Source organism: Cornus florida, unplaced genomic scaffold (genome assembly GCF_030987335.1).
Source record: "Cornus florida cultivar Cherokee Brave unplaced genomic scaffold, ASM3098733v1 CherokeeBrave_3.0.0_Hap2_Chr03, whole genome shotgun sequence".
Lineage (NCBI taxonomy): Eukaryota > Viridiplantae > Streptophyta > Magnoliopsida > Cornales > Cornaceae > Cornus > Cornus florida.
In genome coordinates, this window is record NW_026775573.1 from 16384708 (window position 1) to 16403208 (window position 18501).

At 37.7% G+C, this 18501-nt stretch overlaps 2 protein-coding genes across 3 annotated transcripts in view; both read left to right on the forward strand.

Moving 5' to 3' along the window:
* Nucleotides 1-72: 72 nt before the first annotated feature.
* LOC132301174 (putative disease resistance protein At3g14460) overlaps nt 73-18501 on the forward strand; it is a 32267-nt gene continuing 13838 nt past the window's right edge. The window contains exons 1-12 of the mRNA XM_059798449.1: nt 73-3976; nt 4485-4558; nt 4748-4894; nt 5534-5639; nt 5789-5914; nt 12196-16213; nt 16328-16405; nt 16711-16782; nt 17051-17131; nt 17321-17467; nt 17579-17663; nt 18107-18212. Of these exons, the coding sequence (XP_059654432.1) occupies nt 158-3976; nt 4485-4558; nt 4748-4894; nt 5534-5639; nt 5789-5914; nt 12196-16128 (8205 nt within the window). The 5' untranslated portion in view covers nt 73-157 and the 3' untranslated portion in view covers nt 16129-16213; nt 16328-16405; nt 16711-16782; ... (2 more) ...; nt 17579-17663; nt 18107-18212. The remainder of the gene's footprint in view (nt 3977-4484; nt 4559-4747; nt 4895-5533; nt 5640-5788; nt 5915-12195; nt 16214-16327; nt 16406-16710; nt 16783-17050; nt 17132-17320; nt 17468-17578; nt 17664-18106; nt 18213-18501) is intronic.
* Nucleotides 3945-6908, forward strand: LOC132299692 (putative boron transporter 5). 2 transcript variants are annotated; one of them, XM_059796458.1, is made up of 8 exons: nt 3945-4064; nt 4137-4208; nt 4485-4558; nt 4748-4894; nt 5534-5639; nt 5789-5914; nt 6037-6135; nt 6431-6908. In XM_059796458.1, exons 2-8 carry the CDS (start codon nt 4149-4151, stop codon nt 6440-6442), a joined length of 624 nt encoding a protein of 207 aa, XP_059652441.1. In that variant the 5' UTR covers nt 3945-4064; nt 4137-4148; the 3' UTR covers nt 6443-6908. The 2 variants fall into 2 exon arrangements, with proteins under 2 accessions (XP_059652441.1, XP_059652442.1); XM_059796459.1 differs by having other exon boundaries at nt 5558-5639.

Genomic DNA, 18501 nt, shown 5'->3' on the forward strand with positions numbered 1-18501 from the left:
GACTAATTAACGATTTTAATTGGAAGGACGCTGCATTTTGGCATTTCTTTATATTCTCAATACCCTCTCTTGGTCTGAAGAAGTCTCCTTCTTGACAACCACTCTCTCTCACTCTCTCTCTCTCTCTCTCCCCGGTTACTCTGCAGAAGAAAAGAACATGGCTGAAGCTTTAGTGGGTGGAGCTTTTCTCTCGGCTTCCCTTCAAGTTCTGTTTGATCGGATGGCTCCTCATGATTTCAAAAACTTCTTCTCGAGACGAAAAGATGGTGATAGACTCCTAAAGAAGCTGAAGATGACTTTGCTGGCCCTTAGAGCAGTGCTCAATGACGCGGAGGACCAGCAGATTACCAACCAAGCAGTGAATGATTGGCTCGACGAGCTTCAAGATGCTATCTACCATGCCGATGATCTACTGGATGAGATCGCCACCAAAGCCTTGCAAAGCAAGCTGGATGCTGAGTCCAGAGGCAGCACAAATCAGGTACAAGCCATCATCTCTGCTTCTACTAGTTCATCTAATACTAGTGATTTAGAATTGAGGATGGAGGAGATCATTGATACGTTCGAATCTTTTCTAAAACAAAAGGATATCCTTGGTTTGAAAGAGGATGTTGGAAAGAAAAAGTGGCAAAGGCTGCCAACCACTTCTTTGGTAGATGAATCTGATGTCTATGGTAGGGATAATGAAAAAGAGAAGATAATTGAATTGTTGTTTTCTGGGAATGGTATTCAAGTGATCCCCATTGTAGGAATGGGCGGGGTGGGCAAGACAACCCTTGCTCAACTTGTATACAATGATGCTAGAGTCGGTCAGAATTTTGAAATGAAAGCATGGGTCTGTGTTTCTGATGAATTTGATGTTTCTTTGATTACAAAAAGAATTGTTGAGGCTGTGACGACATCAACCACTGAAACTAATGACCTTAACCAACTTCAAATCAAGTTGAAACAGAGCCTAGCACGGAAGAAATTTCTAATTGTTTTGGACGATGTTTGGAATGACAATTCAATTTACTGGGACCTCTTAAGAAGACCATTCAGAACTGGAGCACCGGAAAGTAGAATTATCGTAACCACACGGATTGATAAAGTTGCATTAGTCATGGGCACTGTTCCTAGTTATTGTCAATTGAAGCAATTGTCATCAGAAGATTGTTGGTCATTATTTGCAAAGCATGCATTTGAGAATGGAGATTATATGGCTTATCCAAACCTAGAGACAATTGGTAGAGATATTGTGAAGAAGTGTGGAGGCCTGCCTTTAGCGGTAAAATCGCTTGGAGGGCTCTTGCGGTCTAATTTGGAAACTGAGGAATGGAAAAATATATTAAAAAGCAATATATGGGATTTGGATCCTAACATTCCTCCAGCTTTAAGATTGAGCTATCATTATCTTCCTTCGTATTTAAAGCGATGCTTTGCATATTGTTCAATATTTCCCAAAGATTACAAATTTGAAAAGGAACGATTGATCCATTTATGGATAGCCATAGATCTTGTGCAGCAACCCAAAAATAACATATTATTGGAAGATGTAGGTAATTACTACTTTCGTGAACTATTGTCGAGATCTTTCTTTCAGAGATTAAGTCACGACTCCGATTCTAATTTTGTAATGCATGACCTAATCAATGATCTAGCTCAACAGATATCTAGAGAGTTTTGTTTTAGGTTGGAAGATGGCAAACCCATTAATCATATCTGTGAGAAAGTTCGCCATTTCTCATACGCTAAGGACAATTGTGACGGATTCCAGAAATTCAAGGCTGTTAACGAGGTTAAGTATTTACGGACCTTCATATCATTTAATTCAAAAGATCACTATAATTGTATCTTAGGCAATAAGGTACTACGTGATATGTTGCCAAGCCTGAGATGCTTAAGGGTTCTATCTTTGTCTCAGTATCGTATTTCTGAATTGCCTCAATCGATCGAAAGTTTGATACTTTTACGCTATTTGGATCTCTCTTATACAAATATCATACAATTGCCTGATGCAGTAACAACATTGTGCAATTTACAAACATTAGATTTGTCATATTGTTGGAAACTCACTAAGTTGCCTTCAAATATGGGAAAACTAATAAACTTGCGCCATCTTCATATCGAAGGAACTGAATTGACCGAAATGTCGACGCAAATGAGCAAACTGAAAGATCTTCAGCATTTAGCATATTTTGCAGTTGGCAAGAATAGTGGCTCAAGGATTAGTGGGTTGAAGGAACTCCATCAACTTCGGGGGCAACTCCGTATTTTAGGGCTGAAAAATGTGACATGTGGTCCGGATGCATCAGAGGCGAATCTAAAGGGAAAGGAGCACCTTGAAGTGTTAGAGCTTAAGTGGGATGGCGATACTGACGATTCACAAAAAGAATGTGATGTACTTGACAAGTTACAGCCTCATCCGGGAGTGAAGGATCTTAGCATCATTGGCTATGGGGGTACAAAATTTCCAGATTGGTTAAACAGAGCTTATTCATTTCATAATATGGTGTCCTTAAAACTAATAAGGTGTGGAAATTGCTGTTCTTTGTTGTCGATTGGTAAGCTACCCTCTCTGAAGCATCTAAGAATTGAAGGGATGAATGCAATAACTAAGGTGAGTCACGAGTTCTATGGGGATGCTGCTTCTTTTTCTTTGGTCAAACCATTTCAATCTCTAGAGATATTAAGTTTTGAGAAAATGGAAGAGTGGGAGGAATGGCATGCATTAGGGGCTGGAGAGTTCTCTCACCTTTTAGAATTCTCTTTGGTGGATTGTCCTAAGTTGATCGGTGAATTACCCATTCGCGTCCCTTCTTTAAGGAAAATAGAAATTTCTGGATGTCAAAGGCTTGTGCCAAATCAAGTGAGGCAGCTGCTGCTGCACGTACCTTATCTTGAGAAATTGACGATTTCGGATGTGTCGGACTCGGTGGAATTGCAGCCGGGATTTTGCAAATTAATAAAACTTGAAAGGTTGATTATAGAGAAATGGCCGAGCCTTGTGTCATTTCTGGATTTGGAGTTGCCGAACAATTGTCTTCAAGAGTTGCACATCTCTAAATGTTCATCTCTTCTTCAGTTGCCTTTAGCCATTGGTTGCCTACCTGCTACATTGAAAAGACTTTCCATCTCCTCTTGTAGTAGTTTAGAGTTTCACCTGATGGAGCAAAATCACCATACATGTTCCATTGACAATCTGAGCATAATCAACTGTGACCTTCTGAAGACTTTTTCATTGAGTTTCTTTCCAAAGCTTACAAAGCTCACGATCGCAGAGTGTATTAATTTTGAAACGCTTTCAATCCCAAACAGCGAAGAGCTTCAAAATCTTCAATCTCTTGAAATAATAGATTGCCCTAAAATTGTATCTTTTCCCCATGGAGATGGAGGATCATTGGCTGCTCCCAATCTGACCACGTTTTTGGTTTGGGATTGTAAGAATCTGAAGTCGCTTCCGCAACGAATGCACACCCTCCTCCCATCTCTTCATACGCTGTCGATTCAAAACTGTCCAGAAGTTGAATCATTTCCAGACGGTGGTTTGCCATCAAACTTAACTAATTTTGTGATTCGCAATTGCGAGAAACTGATGAAGGCCCGGAGGGGATGGAGTTTGCAAACACTCCCATCTTTTCAACATTTCAGAGTAGAAGGTGAATATAAAGAAGAAGTGTTGGAGTCATTTCCAGAGGAGTGGCTATTGCCCACCACTCTTACTTCTCTTACAATTGGTAATCTTCCAAATCTGATATCTCTGAACCACAAGGGCCTTCAACACCTCACCTCTCTTAAAGATCTGTACATCCACAGATGCCCTAAGCTCCAGTCCTTGCCAAAAGAGGGGTTGCCCAATTCCCTCACTGTACTTTCTATACACGGATGCCCGTTGCTGAAATCACGTTGTCAAAGGCAGAAAGGGGAAGATTGGCCCAAAATTTCTCAAATCCCCCGCATACGGTTCGATTTAAAGGAAGACGTCATAAACTTAGAGTGACAAACACTCATCCATGCTCGCATTGGATGGATTCCTCTGGTTTCTATTCATACAGGAAGAGCCATCCGTAATTCCTTCCACTCAGGTACTACACGTTCTTTCTTTCTTTCTTTTTTTTTTTAATGGACCCAACCTTAGGTCTCTATTTGATTCTCAGAAACAATGATGGATGGCAAAGGAAAAGGAAAAGGAAAGAAGAAAGCAGAAGTCGAATAAAAACAATCCACAGGTAGAAGTTTTGTATTTCTTTTACTGATTTCCCCACATATCCTTATTGCTCTGTATGCTAAATTGTTTTCTTATAAGATATAGAAGTCCTTTTTTTTTTTCTTTTTTTTTTTTTCACGCACACAAAATAAATTGGCTCTAATGGATAAGAATTTGACCCTCCTGCCTCGGAAAGTATCATAATTCTTTGAGGGAGGGTGTGTGAGTACCAACTAGGATAAAAAAAAAAAAAACACTCAGTTAACTTCTTCTTTCCATTTTGATTTCAAGTTTTCAGTGGATCTTCCAAAGAATTGCCAGCCTCCGATTTTCTCGTAACTTGCACTATTTCCAGGCAAATATTGATATTGGGTAAGTCACATTCTCAATACAATCATTGATCACAAACATCAATATCAAGATTTTTGAAATTCTCTCAATTTCTCTTGCATGAGCCACTCAGGCTGTTAGGCACACGTTAAAATTCTAGCTTGCATTAGTTATTCAAGATTTATTTGTTTTGATACAATTCGTGACACACATGTTATCTTCTGCCTGCAGAATGTTTTCGACAATAGACTTCCCGAGCTATGGGACAGAAATCAGTTCTGTTTTGGTTTATGAAGCAAGCAAATCCCTCAATGTTCTACTAGTTACAGTATACATTTTATGTCCTGAACTATTGAACCCATTCAGTACAATGATCAGGTATGCAAACATGTAGTAACAGCTTTTTGGAACATATGCAGAATTCTATTTGAATCATTTTTTGGTGAATATTCCACTACATATTGCCCAACTAGCCTATATTGGTTTCAGAATGCTAAAAGCTCAGCTTGATTACCACGAGGACACGGGTTTGAGACTTTGAGGCTAACTACTTTGCAAAAAAATGTGCCCAAAGGTTATGTTTGTCTCTAGTTCTGTCCTCCTATAACAGTGTTAAATAATCTCTCAACTGAGGAAATTTTTCTAGCATCTTTTCAAAACACATGCAGACTATAGTAGAATCATTTTCTTGTGAATATGCTTATACTTGGAGTTGCAGAGACAATACCACAATAGATTTGCTAAGATATGCTTCGTTTACTGGTCATGTATGCTTTATTGTTTGAAACTCTAGATTAAATTCATTCCTTACATGTTATGGATTTAGATTTCTAATTTAAATATCTATTGCTTACTCTTAGCAATCATGAGCTGCTTATAGTTTGGGGGCTACCTCCTCTGTCCTCGTAATCAATCGGTTTTGTGCTGTTAAGATTACAATTATTTTTGTGCATTTTGATAAAAATACTTGGTATGTTTTTATCTTTTAGTTTTCTGAATCTAAGATGTGCTTTCAAGGTTGGCTATGGGGATTTATTGCAGATTACGACGTCCCACTAATGGTGCTTGTGTGGAAATCTGTATCTTACATACCGGTAAACAACTTCCCAAGAGGGACACCAAGGTAGCTTTTCAGTTCAAATCCATGGTCTCATGGTGCAGATTACATCAGTGTAAAAAATGATTCTTTTTTTTTTTTTTTTTTTTTCCCGCCCTATTAAGCTCTATTGCTTCCTAATTTTTCTTGAAACTCGTGGTTGAGTATTTGAACAGGAAATGTTGATTGTTGTACTTTACCACTTTGATAACAGCGTCGCATCTCAACTTTGCACAACCAAAGGAGTTCTATCTGAAAAAACCAGTTCATATCATTACGATCTTCTTCTTTTGGGATTCTTGGTGAGCTATTATCCTAAAACTTCAATGTTTCTTTAATCTTTGCATTTCAATTGAAAGTCACACCAATTATTGAACCAGAGGTTTTTGTATTTGATTCTAAGAAAATTTAGTTTTTCAACCAGGTCATACGATACAGTCTCATTGGCTTCCTCCTTCCAATGGAGTTATTCCACAATCTACAATGCATGCACACAAAAACCTTACCCTGCCTAAAACATCAGGTAATATCTGATTATTCAAGTTAGTGAAAGTTACATCTCATGTGTTGTGTTATTGAAAGAGTCCTCTTTTCTGTAGATTGTAAATTAAAAAATTTTGAACTATAGGATTTTTTTTCTTCTAGTGTTGTCTCTTTACCTTTCCTATCCCATGAGCAAACACCCAAATTTCGATAGGAAGATGTCTTGCCCTCTTATTGATATATATGCCTGCCCTCTCCATAAAAGTAGTAATTGTCTCGGTATTTTTAGCACTGTTTCCGAGTTATGACATTGATACATGCTTTTTTTTGTACAGGACTATCTATAGATGTGAGTCGATTCTGGTGTTCAAAACTAATGCGAGGCACAAAAAGATGGCCTCCTCTGTGGGTTGCAGTAAGGCAATGGAAAGAGATTATCCCTTCATTATTGGACGCATTTCTTGAATGAGCGTACCATGTTGTTCTCTCATCTCATTTCTACCTCAGCAACGGCAATTTCATTCAGAGTTTACGTATAGTTTACAAGTTTATTTCAAGTTTTATCATCAAACTGAACTGTATATTATTTTAACCATAGCCAAGGGAGACTATTATTGTATTCAGAACTAGGATCGAAAAACTGTTTTCTTTATCTATTTTCATTTTTGGAGGGTTGGAGAGAGCATAGTAAGAATTGTAATCTTCGTAAGAGACTAGCTTTTCTTTTCATGTTTTCTTTTATCACTAAATTACACTGGTACACTAATTTGTGAGTTAATACTGAACTTTTGTGATCAACTCATAAAATTTTCAGGTGGGATCTTTGTAGTGCATTTCTAAGGTGTCGTATTTCCTAAAGGTTCTGGACAGTTTGATTGCTGAGCAAAACAAAAGCGACAACCTTGAAACTGTCCAGATGAGATTTGCCAATGTGCTCCTGAGTTGTGTAAGCCACATCCTGCAAGTTTTAATCTTACAAACTGCATCCACCAAAGAAAACCCTAAAATCTACTTGTTTGGGGAGAAAAAATAACTCAGAATGATGAAAATGGCAGTCCAAAGCCTGAGCTTTACAAATACAGCTCCGGGTCAATGGAGTCTATTCACCAAATTCATTCTGCGGGATATCCATCAAAAAGCCTCCTAGTCAAAACCCAACTTCAGCATATCCATTCAATGGATGTTTATGACCTTGATTCAATGTCTGGATATCAATTTTACAATTTGTCCACAACAATTATTTAATACATTTGTCGAGAGAAAAACAGGGGAAAAAAATGTCTCGAGTTGCACCTTAGTTCCTTCTACCCCCATTCCGCCTAGAGGCAACCACCGTCCACCCATCCTCCACTTGAGCCGCTTCATTAGGTCTCGGGTCATCAACCATCACATCTGTGCAATTCGAATTCAACTGAAGTTCCGGACCATCAACTGCCATTTCTGTTAAATCATCATTGTCCAAGCTCTGATCATCATCGCTATCATCATCATCATCACTGACAGTCTGACACATGGTAGGGAAGCAAAAGCAAAAGAAACAAACATAAAATAACAGATATAGTCCCTGAGATGTGGTAGGGAAGCAAAAAAAATAGAAACAATACACAATCATAAAACTATTTTGAGATCTAGCATACAAATGTTGGTTTCTTGCATCTAAGGAACACTTGGTGAGCAAATATTTTCAACCAGAAAAGTTTTTGTCCTCACAAAAAACTGTCATGATGCTATTTCAAGAATGGGTTTGAAATGCACCTAGATCATAAGAGTAATTGAGACAAAATATCCTCATCACAGAGATATCGATTGTATTTGCAAGGGTGTTGGACCACCTTGTTGTCCAGTTCAGGATGTGGGCACTGGGGCCTGAAGGAGGTGCAAAACCAGAATAGGACCCCAAGCATTCCTTCATTCTCTCGACATGCCGTGAGGAACCCTCTCCCACTGTGGACGCCAAAATAATGTGGTGAAGAGGGTGGTGTTGATTAAAGGTTTTCGCAACAAAATTGAGAATCAAAGAGAAATGGTTGGCATTCAGCTACAGTCTTCACTCTAGCCATTTCTCTTTGATTCTCGATTTTGTTGTGAATAACTCCAATTAACACAACCCTCTACACCACAGAGACCATTTCCTACTTCAAAGAAGGGAGCAGGAAACATGCTAAGATGGCAGCCTTCGCATGCCAAAGAGGGTGAACAGCACGTCCAAAATGGACCAGTAAAAGATTATAAATAATGGATTGATAAGAGACTAAAAGTCAGTCTCCTCAATAGCATCATCCACTCAGCACTAATCCAGGAACAATTCCCTTCACAGCCCCGACTATCAATAATCAAAATTGCCTCCAAGGCCATTGCATAAATGAAAAGGAGATATTGCCATGTCGCACCATGGTTCGCCCTTGCAACCACTACACATGGCATCTCTCCAGCCACATCAAATGATCTAAACATGGGCACATCTCTTGCGCACACATGGTGTATCACCATTCTAGCACACTACCTCAGTGCCATACAAGTCCCCCTGAGGTTAAAACAAGTGGTGCCTGAATCGCAAACCTCAACCTTGGGAGGCATGAGTGGGGTTTTCCTGCACTTTGAGTTCACATCCAACTAAGTTTATCAACATGACTGTGTGTTCTGACATCGTCCCTAGTTCAAGAATTCCCCCGTTGATCTCAGCCTTGATCTACTAGCCTTGCTCTACAACACCTCAAACCCACTAAACCGCCAACTTACACACGCAACCTGACACACCTATGCCCATTTGGGTGATGAAGATCAAGAAGCTCCTCAAGCCAGCCATGATGTGAGCTCTAAGTTGCACAGTAGTCCTTCATGAAATTATAGGGATTCTGTAACTTGGCCACCGACTAAGGGTTCACCAAAGCGTAACTCTGGTTTACGTTTACATCTTGATCAGACTTGGACAAAGATAGCACATGCGTTCCGAAATTATATTCGCCATGTGTTGCACTCGGCATTTCTCCACCTTGCCTATGTATATTCTCCCAGCCTCACTGGTTTCTGCACCTCCCAAGTGCTTGATATATCTGCAGCTATTACCCAGTATCCTTCCTTCTCTCTCTCTCAAGCTGCCTCGAATTTCACCTCGTTCATTCTCCTGAGACCTTCATTTTTATGTGTAAACTCTTCACCTTCAAAACCCAACTCAGACACCTAACTGTACCTTAACTTGCAAAACACCCTGCCTAGAAAAACCTAGTGCATTATCACCGCACGAAACTCTATAAAATGACATTACATCATCACCTCAATTTTGCCAACGGTTTCAGCCTTCCACCATGAATCATCCTCCTCAAGCACATACACTCATACACCATATATTATCTCAAAGAAGCATTATCGACCGTGAATCGTGCATTATCGGCTGCCTACACCACCGTCCTCCCAGCCAAAAAACTTGGCATCCTGATATTTTTGAAAGCTCGGGCATTACATAATAGCCTAGTTGGTAAAACATCTAGCCCTACAAATGGATGTGTCCGTGTTCGAAGGAAAAAAAAAAAAAAAAAAATTATGAATGATAGAAAATATATTATCTTCACAACATTTGCAGATAGGAATTTGCCACAACATCCCTTCCTAGTAGTTGACTCAATTATAAAGTTCTCATTGTTACATAATAGTAGTAAAACTTTAAGCAGCAAATATCACTAACTCTACATTCTACTAACAAAATTATTTGGAACAAAAAAAAGGACAGTTATATTTAAGTATCACATCTAAAAGGAAATTATATTCTATAGGGATCATCCGGCGAGAGTAATTCACATTTTATTATTGTTAAATATAAAATTCAATCTAATGTAAAATCAGATGTTGGAGATACCATACAACACTTCTCAATTTATTCTTATGGGAAAATTAGAATTTAGTACCAAACACAAACAAAATTGTTCTGAAGCGAACCCGATGAATAGTAACCAAATTCTAATCTTTTTATTTCCATTACACAGCACACACAAGATATATATATATACACACAAAAACAATGTGACAATTATCAATCCAAATAAATATCTCCAATTGGGTAACTCTCTAATTAAAATTAAATACTCAATCCTAACTAAAAATAATGGAATGAATTAAATTAAAATCTTAAAAAAATCTTGGTTATCACATCCACAATGTATATCGAGTTATCAATTCCAACACAATGTAAAACAAGTTCTCAAATCCTTAAAAGTTACTTGCAGTTTGTGAGAAGCTATGAGCCCTTGTTATATTATAAATTATATATATATATATATATATATATATATATATATATATATTCACTGGGACTCCTGTATGTACAGTTGCTCATATTTTTGCATAGACTAGGCTAAAATTGCCTTGACTTGGGATACTTTTAGCTTAATGTCCGTTTGGCATGCGCTTTATTTTAGGCGTTTTGTTTTTGGCTAAAACAGAAACAGTGTTTTTGTTGTAAGAGTGTTTTGGAAAAAAATCGGAAGCACGTTTGGGAACGATATTTTAGGCGTTTTGTTTTTGACTTATGTTGCGCTACTGTTATGGTTTTTGGCTATTAAAAATTGGCAAAATAAGAAAAAATAACTTTTTGGTGTTTTAGTTTTGATCACTGTTCACAAAGTGTTTTAGCACTATGTAAAATAAAACAAGGTCGTACAAACATGCTTTTGTTGCCAAAATCTTGTAGCAGCCCAAAAATAAAAATAGAAGAAACAAAACGCATGCCAAACAGGACCTTAATTATGTATGCAGGGTTCTTTGGACTCAAAGAAGAATTTTGTTACCTAGAAACCGAAATTAGAATCCCCAATTTGCATTTTCCTGGTTCCTCCGTTTTGGTTTGTTTACATTAAGTACGCTGATCATATATCATTTGCGTTCGCTATTTATGTCTGGTAAGGCTCAGTAGATACACCAGGTGCAAGTTTTAACAACAATGAAATGTTAGTAAATTATCAAAAAAATAAAAACAAAAATAAAAATTGTTCGGCTTGTGAACATCAAAATTCATGGCAAATTAAAGAATTGTTGTAATAATAGAGTACCGACACAGTCTATATGTCTTTTCATCTTAAATCATCATTTTACCAGTTCATTTCCTCTCTATGAGTAGTATTTTTTTCTACCCTATTTTTAATCCTATCAATTCATAAACTACGTCTACCCAATCGTAAAAGCTCCAAACATATCACAATTCCTATTAAAATAAAATATCACTAACAATAATTAAAGTCTAATCAGCAAGCATGCACCGTGGATTCAAGACAATTAAAGTATAATCAGAAAGCAAGCAATTCAGCTACCAAACAAATACTACGTAGTTAAGAAAAGAGGACTTCTATAAGCAATTAAGATTATTTTTGGATTCAATCTATTTTAATGGGCCCACATAGAAGAATTGGACAGGATTTTCCCTATAATAATGAGATTTTTCATACTTGCCACTGTACAAAACAAAAGAAAAATTACTAAAAAAATCTAAAATAAATTGTTATTATATGGGGCCATCTCTTAATGGCCAAAATATTGTCAAAATATATATATATATATATATATATATACAACTATATACAAATTGTTAGGTACATTTTACAATTTGTGCACATAAAGACAAAATTTTAATTTAGTCAAAAATATAATAACAATCATACACCAGTCGACATCAATAGTGATGACCTAAGTCATATAAAACAGAAGCAAAAACGAATTCAAGAGCGTAAAACAGAAGCAAAAACGAATTCAAGAGCGGGAGTATAAGAGTAACAAAATCAAATCATAAATAATGAAAATTTGAGTAAGAGTGCGTGCGGAGGAGCTTGAGAGAGCAAAAATGCTTTTGAAATGTAAAAGTGACACTCATGAAAAAGAACTGTGTGAGTTAGGTGAGGGCATGTAATCTTAACCTTAGATACAAGAGAGAGATATATGTCCTTGGTTTAAGTCATTGGGTCTTTGGCATGGTCCGTAAAAAAAAAGTGCAAGAATGCAAAACCTCCACAAATTATTCCAAGTAGTAGGTGAAATGTTGTTGTCTAAGCAGCTGGACTAATTAATGATTTTAATGAGAATTTGAGTCAGAGGCTGAATTTTGGCATTCCTTTATATTCTCAATACCCTCTCTTGGTCTGAAGAAGTCTCCTTCTTCACAACCACTCACTCTCTCTCTCTCTCTCTCTCTCTCTCTCTCTCTCTCTCTCTCTCCGGTTACTCTGCAGAAGAAAAGAACATGGCTGAAGCTTTAGTGGGTGGAGCTTTTCTCTCGGCATCCCTTCAAGTTCTGTTTGATCGGATGGCTCCTCATGATTTCAAAAACTTCTTTTCAAGACGAAAAGATGGTGATAGACTCCTAAAGAAGCTGAAGATGACTTTGCTGGCCCTTAGAGCAGTGCTCAATGACGCGGAGGACCAGCAGATTACCAACCAAGCAGTGAATGATTGGCTCGACGAGCTTCAAGATGCTATCTACCATGCCGATGATCTACTGGATGAGATCGCCACCAAAGCCTTGCAAAGCAAGCTGGATGCTGAGTCCAGAGGCAGCACAAATCAGGTACAAGCCATCATCTCTGCTTCTACTAGTTCATCTAATACTAGTGATTTAGAATTGAGGATGGAGGAGATCATTGATACGTTCGAATCTTTTCTAAAACAAAAGGATATCCTTGGTTTGAAAGAGGATGTTGGAAAGAAAAAGTGGCAAAGGCTGCCAACCACTTCTTTGGTAGATGAATCTGATGTCTATGGTAGGGATAATGAAAAAGAGAAGATAATTGAATTGTTGTTTTCTGGGAATGGTATTCAAGTGATCCCCATTGTAGGAATGGGCGGGGTGGGCAAGACAACCCTTGCTCAACTTGTATACAATGATGCTAGAGTCGGTCAGAATTTTGAAATGAAAGCATGGGTCTGTGTTTCTGATGAATTTGATGTTTCTTTGATTACAAAAAGAATTTTTGAGGCTGTGACGACATCAACCACTGAAACTAATGACCTTAACCAACTTCAAATCAAGTTGAAACAGAGCCTAGCACGGAAGAAATTTCTAATTGTTTTGGACGATGTTTGGAATGACAATTCAATTTACTGGGACCTCTTAAGAAGACCTTTCAGAACTGGAGCACCGGAAAGTAGAATTATCGTAACCACACGGATTGATAAAGTTGCATTAGTCATGGGTACTGTTCCTAGTTATTGTCAATTGAAGCAATTGTCATCAGAAGATTGTTGGTCATTATTTGCAAAGCATGCATTTGAGAATGGAGATTATATGGCTTATCCAAACCTAGAGACAATTGGTAGAGATATTGTGAAGAAGTGTGGAGGCCTGCCTTTAGCGGTAAAATCGCTTGGAGGGCTCTTGCGGTCTAATTTGGAAACTGAGGAATGGAAAAATATATTAAAAAGCAATATATGGGATTTGGATCCTAATATTCCTCCAGCTTTAAGATTGAGCTATCATTATCTTCCTTCGCATTTAAAGCGATGCTTTGCATATTGTTCAATATTTCCCAAAGATTACAAATTTGAAAAGGAACGATTGATCCATTTATGGATAGCCATAGATCTTGTGCAGCAACCCAAAAATAACATATTATTGGAAGATGTAGGTAATTGCTACTTTCGTGAACTATTGTCGAGGTCTTTCTTTCAGAGATTAAGTCACGACTCCGATTCTAATTTTGTAATGCATGACCTAATCAATGATCTAGCTCAGCAGATATCTAGAGAGTTTTGTTTTAGGTTGGAAGATGGCAAACCCCTTGATCATATCTGTGAGAAAGTTCGCCATTTCTCATACGCTAAGGACAATTGTGATGGATTTAGGAAATTTAAGGCTATTAATGAGGTCAAGTATTTACGGACCTTCATATCATTTAATAGAAAAGGTAATATCTTAGGCAATAAGGTGCTACGTGATATATTGCCAAGTCTGAGATGCTTAAGGGTTCTATCTTTGTCCCTGTATTGTATTTCTGAATTGCCTCAATCGATCGAAAATTTGATATTTTTACGCTATTTGGATCTCTCTTTTACGAATATTGTACAATTGCCTGATGCGATAACAACATTGTGCAATTTACAAACATTAGATTTGTCAAATTGTTGGAATCTCACTAAGTTGCCTTTGAATATGGGAAAACTAATAAACTTGCGCCATCTTTATATCGAAGGAACTAGATTGACTAAAATGTCGACGCAAATAAGCAAACTGAAAGATCTTCAGCATTTAGCATATTTTGCAGTTGGCAAGAATAGTGGCTCAAGGATTAGTGGGTTGAAGGAACTCCATCAACTTCGGGGGCAATTCCGTATTTTAGGGCTGAAAAATGTGACATGTGGTCCGGATGCATCAGAGGCGAATCTAAAGGGAAAGGAGCACCTTGAAGTGTTAGAGCTTAAGTGGGATGGCGATACTGACGATTCACAAAAAGAATGTGATGTACTTGACAAGTTACAGCCTCATCATGGAGTGAAGGATCTTGGCATCATTGGCTATGGGGGTACAAAATTTCCAGATTGGTTAAATAGAGCTTATTCATTTCATAATATGGTGTCCTTAAAACTAATAAGGTGTGGAAATTGCTGTTCTTTGTTGTCGATTGGTAAGCTACCCTCTCTGAAGCATCTAAGAATTGAAGGGATGAATGCAATAACTAAGGTGAGTCACGAGTTCTATGGGGATGCTGCTTCTTTTTCTTTGGTCAAACCATTTCAATCTCTAGAGAGATTAAGTTTTGAGAAAATGGAAGAGTGGGAGGAATGGCATGCATTAGGGGCTGGAGAGTTCTCTCACCTTTTAGAATTCTCTTTGGTGGATTGTCCTAAGTTGATCGGTGAATTACCCATTCGCGTCCCTTCTTTAAGGAAAATAGAAATTTCTGGATGTCAAAGGCTTGTGCCAAATCAAGTGAGGCAGCTGCTGCTGCACGTACCTTATCTTGAGAAATTGACGATTTCAGATATGTCGGACTCGGTGGAATTGCAGCCGGGGTTGTGCAAATTAATAAAACTTGAAAGGTTGACTATAGAGAAATGGCCGAGCCTTATGTCATTTCTCGATTTGGGGTTGCCGAACAATTGTCTTCAAGAGTTGGACATCTCTGAATGTTCATCTCTTCTTCAGTTGCCTTTAACCATTGGTTGCCTACCTACTACATTGAAAACACTTTCCATCTCCTCTTGTAGTAGTTTAGAGTTTCACCTGATGGAGCATAATCACCATAAATGTTCCATTGATAATCTGAGCATATTCAACTGTGACCTTCTGAAGACTTTTTCATTGAGTTTCTTTCCAAAGCTTACCTGGCTCAGGATCAGAAAGTGTGTTAATTTTGAAACGCTTTCAATCCCAAAGAGCGAAGAGCTTCAAAATCTTCAATCTCTTCATATAAGAGATTGCCCTAAAATTGTATCTTTTCCCCATGGAGATGGAGGATCATTGGCTGCTCCCAATCTGACCGTGTTTTGGGTTCGGAATTGTAAGAATCTGAAGTCGCTTCCACAACGAATGCGCACCCTCCTCCCATCTCTTCATACTCTGTGTATCGAAAACTGTCCAGAAGTTGAATCATTTCCAGACGGAGGTTTGCCATCAAACTTAACTAATTTTGTGATTCGCAATTGCGAGAAACTGATGAAGGCCCGGAGGGGATGGAGTTTGCAAACACTCCCATCTTTTCAATATTTCACCGTAGAAGGTGAATATAAAGAAGGGTTGGAGTCATTTCCAGAGGAGTGGCTATTGCCCACCACTCTTACTTCTCTTACAATTGGTAATCTTCCAAATCTGATATCTCTGAACCACAAGGGCCTTCAACACCTCACCTCTCTTAAAGATCTGTACATCCACAGATGCCCTAAGCTCCAGTCCTTGCCAAAAGAGGGGTTGCCCAATTCCCTCACTGTACTTTCTATACACGGATGCCCGTTGCTGAAATCACGTTGTCAAAGGCAGAAAGGGGAAGATTGGCCCAAAATTTCTCAAATCCCCCGCATACGGTTCGATTTAAAGGAAGACGTCATAAACTTAGAGTGACAAACACTCATCCATGCTCGCATTGGATGGATTCCTCTGGTTTCTATTCATACAGGAAGAGCCATCCGTAATTCCTTCCACTCGGGTACTACACGTTCTTTCTTTCTTTCTTCAACTTAGGTCTCTATTAATATTTCCACGCAATGTCAAATACCAGTGCTGTTTTTTATTTTAATTTTTTTTTTTCCCTTTCTCGCAGCTCCATCAAAGATTGACGATCAAATCACATTAATTTATGTCCCAACTTGCCCAGATGAAATTTTCAATTTTCAATCAGGTATGTGCTTCCAGTTTTGCCAGATATGATCTTAATTGATGTTAATTGCGGTTATTAGTTTTTGATGTTTGGTTTTGGGCTGCTCCATGTTTGGGCCTTCTTGTAGGCTTCAGTTGCCAATTTCCTTGGGTTGTATTGGGCCAAATGGCCCACCTTTTGTCATTACTTTTACTTATATATCATTTGCTTTAAATTCCAAAAAAAAAATCATGATGATTTCAACAAGTTTGTTATCGGCCACACCATCTACATTATATCAGGTTTCATTTAATGGACCCAACCTTAGGTCTCTATTTGATTCTCAGAAACAATGATGGATGGCAAAGGAAAAGGAAAAGGAAAGAAGAAAGCAGAAGTCGAATAAAAACAATCCACAGGTAGAAGTTTTGTATTTCTTTTACTGATTTCCCCACATATCCTTATTGCTCTGTATGCTAAATTGTTTTCTTATAAGATATAGAAGTCCTTTTTTTTTTTCTTTTTTTTTTTTTCACGCACACAAAATAAATTGGCTCTAATGGATAAGAATTTGACCCTCCTGCCTCGGAAAGTATCATAATTCTTTGAGGGAGGGTGTGTGAGTACCAACTAGGATAAAAAAAAAAAAACACTCAGTTAACTTCTTCTTTCCATTTTGATTTCAAGTTTTCAGTGGATCTTCCAAAGAATTGCCAGCCTCCGATTTTCTCGTAACTTGCACTATTTCCAGGCAAATATTGATATTGGGTAAGTCACATTCTCAATACAATCATTGATCACAAACATCAATATCAAGATTTTTGAAATTCTCTCAATTTCTCTTGCATGAGCCACTCAGGCTGTTAGGCACACGTTAAAATTCTAGCTTGCATTAGTTATTCAAGATTTATTTGTTTTGATACAATTCGTGACACACATGTTATCTTCTGCCTGCAGAATGTTTTCGACAATAGACTTCCCGAGCTATGGGACAGAAATCAGTTCTGTTTTGGTTTATGAAGCAAGCAAATCCCTCAATGTTCTACTAGTTACAGTATACATTTTATGTCCTGAACTATTGAACCCATTCAGTACAATGATCAGGTATGCAAACATGTAGTAACAGCTTTTTGGAACATATGCAGAATTCTATTTGAATCATTTTTTGGTGAATATTCCACTACATATTGCCCAACTAGCCTATATTGGTTTCAGAATGCTAAAAGCTCAGCTTGATTACCACGAGGACACGGGTTTGAGACTTTGAGGCTAACTACTTTGCAAAAAAATGTGCCCAAAGGTTATGTTTGTCTCTAGTTCTGTCCTCCTATAACAGTGTTAAATAATCTCTCAACTGAGGAAATTTTTCTAGCATCTTTTCAAAACACATGCAGACTATAGTAGAATCATTTTCTTGTGAATATGCTTATACTTGGAGTTGCAGAGACAATACCACAATAGATTTGCTAAGATATGCTTCGTTTACTGGTCATGTATGCTTTATTGTTTGAAACTCTAGATTAAATTCATTCCTTACATGTTATGGATTTAGATTTCTAATTTAAATATCTATTGCTTACTCTTAGCAATCATGAGCTGCTTATAGTTTGGGGGCTACCTCCTCTGTCCTCGTAATCAATCGGTTTTGTGCTGTTAAGATTACAATTATTTTTGTGCATTTTGATAAAAATACTTGGTATGTTTTTATCTTTTAGTTTTCTGAATCTAAGATGTGCTTTCAAGGTTGGCTATGGGGATTTATTGCAGATTACGACGTCCCACTAATGGTGCTTGTGTGGAAATCTGTATCTTACATACCGGTAAACAACTTCCCAAGAGGGACACCAAGGTAGCTTTTCAGTTCAAATCCATGGTCTCATGGTGCAGATTACATCAGTGTAAAAAATGATTCTTTTTTTTTTTTTTTTTTTTTCCCGCCCTATTAAGCTCTATTGCTTCCTAATTTTTCTTGAAACTCGTGGTTGAGTATTTGAACAGGAAATGTTGATTGTTGTACTTTACCACTTTGATAACAGCGTCGCATCTCAACTTTGCACAACCAAAGGAGTTCTATCTGAAAAAACCAGTTCATATCATTACGATCTTCTTCTTTTGGGATTCTTGGTGAGCTATTATCC

Bases quoted from the DNA above. Each gene is read 5' to 3' on its own strand.
- LOC132299692 (XM_059796458.1), top strand. From the start codon at position 4,149: ATGGCAAAGGAAAAGGAAAAGGAAAGAAGAAAGCAGAAGTCGAATAAA. The intron at 4,209-4,484 runs GTAGAAGTTTTG...TCAAGTTTTCAG, and splicing joins CGAATAAAAACAATCCACAG to TGGATCTTCCAAAGAATTGC. The intron at 4,559-4,747 runs GTAAGTCACATT...TTCTGCCTGCAG, and splicing joins CAGGCAAATATTGATATTGG to AATGTTTTCGACAATAGACT.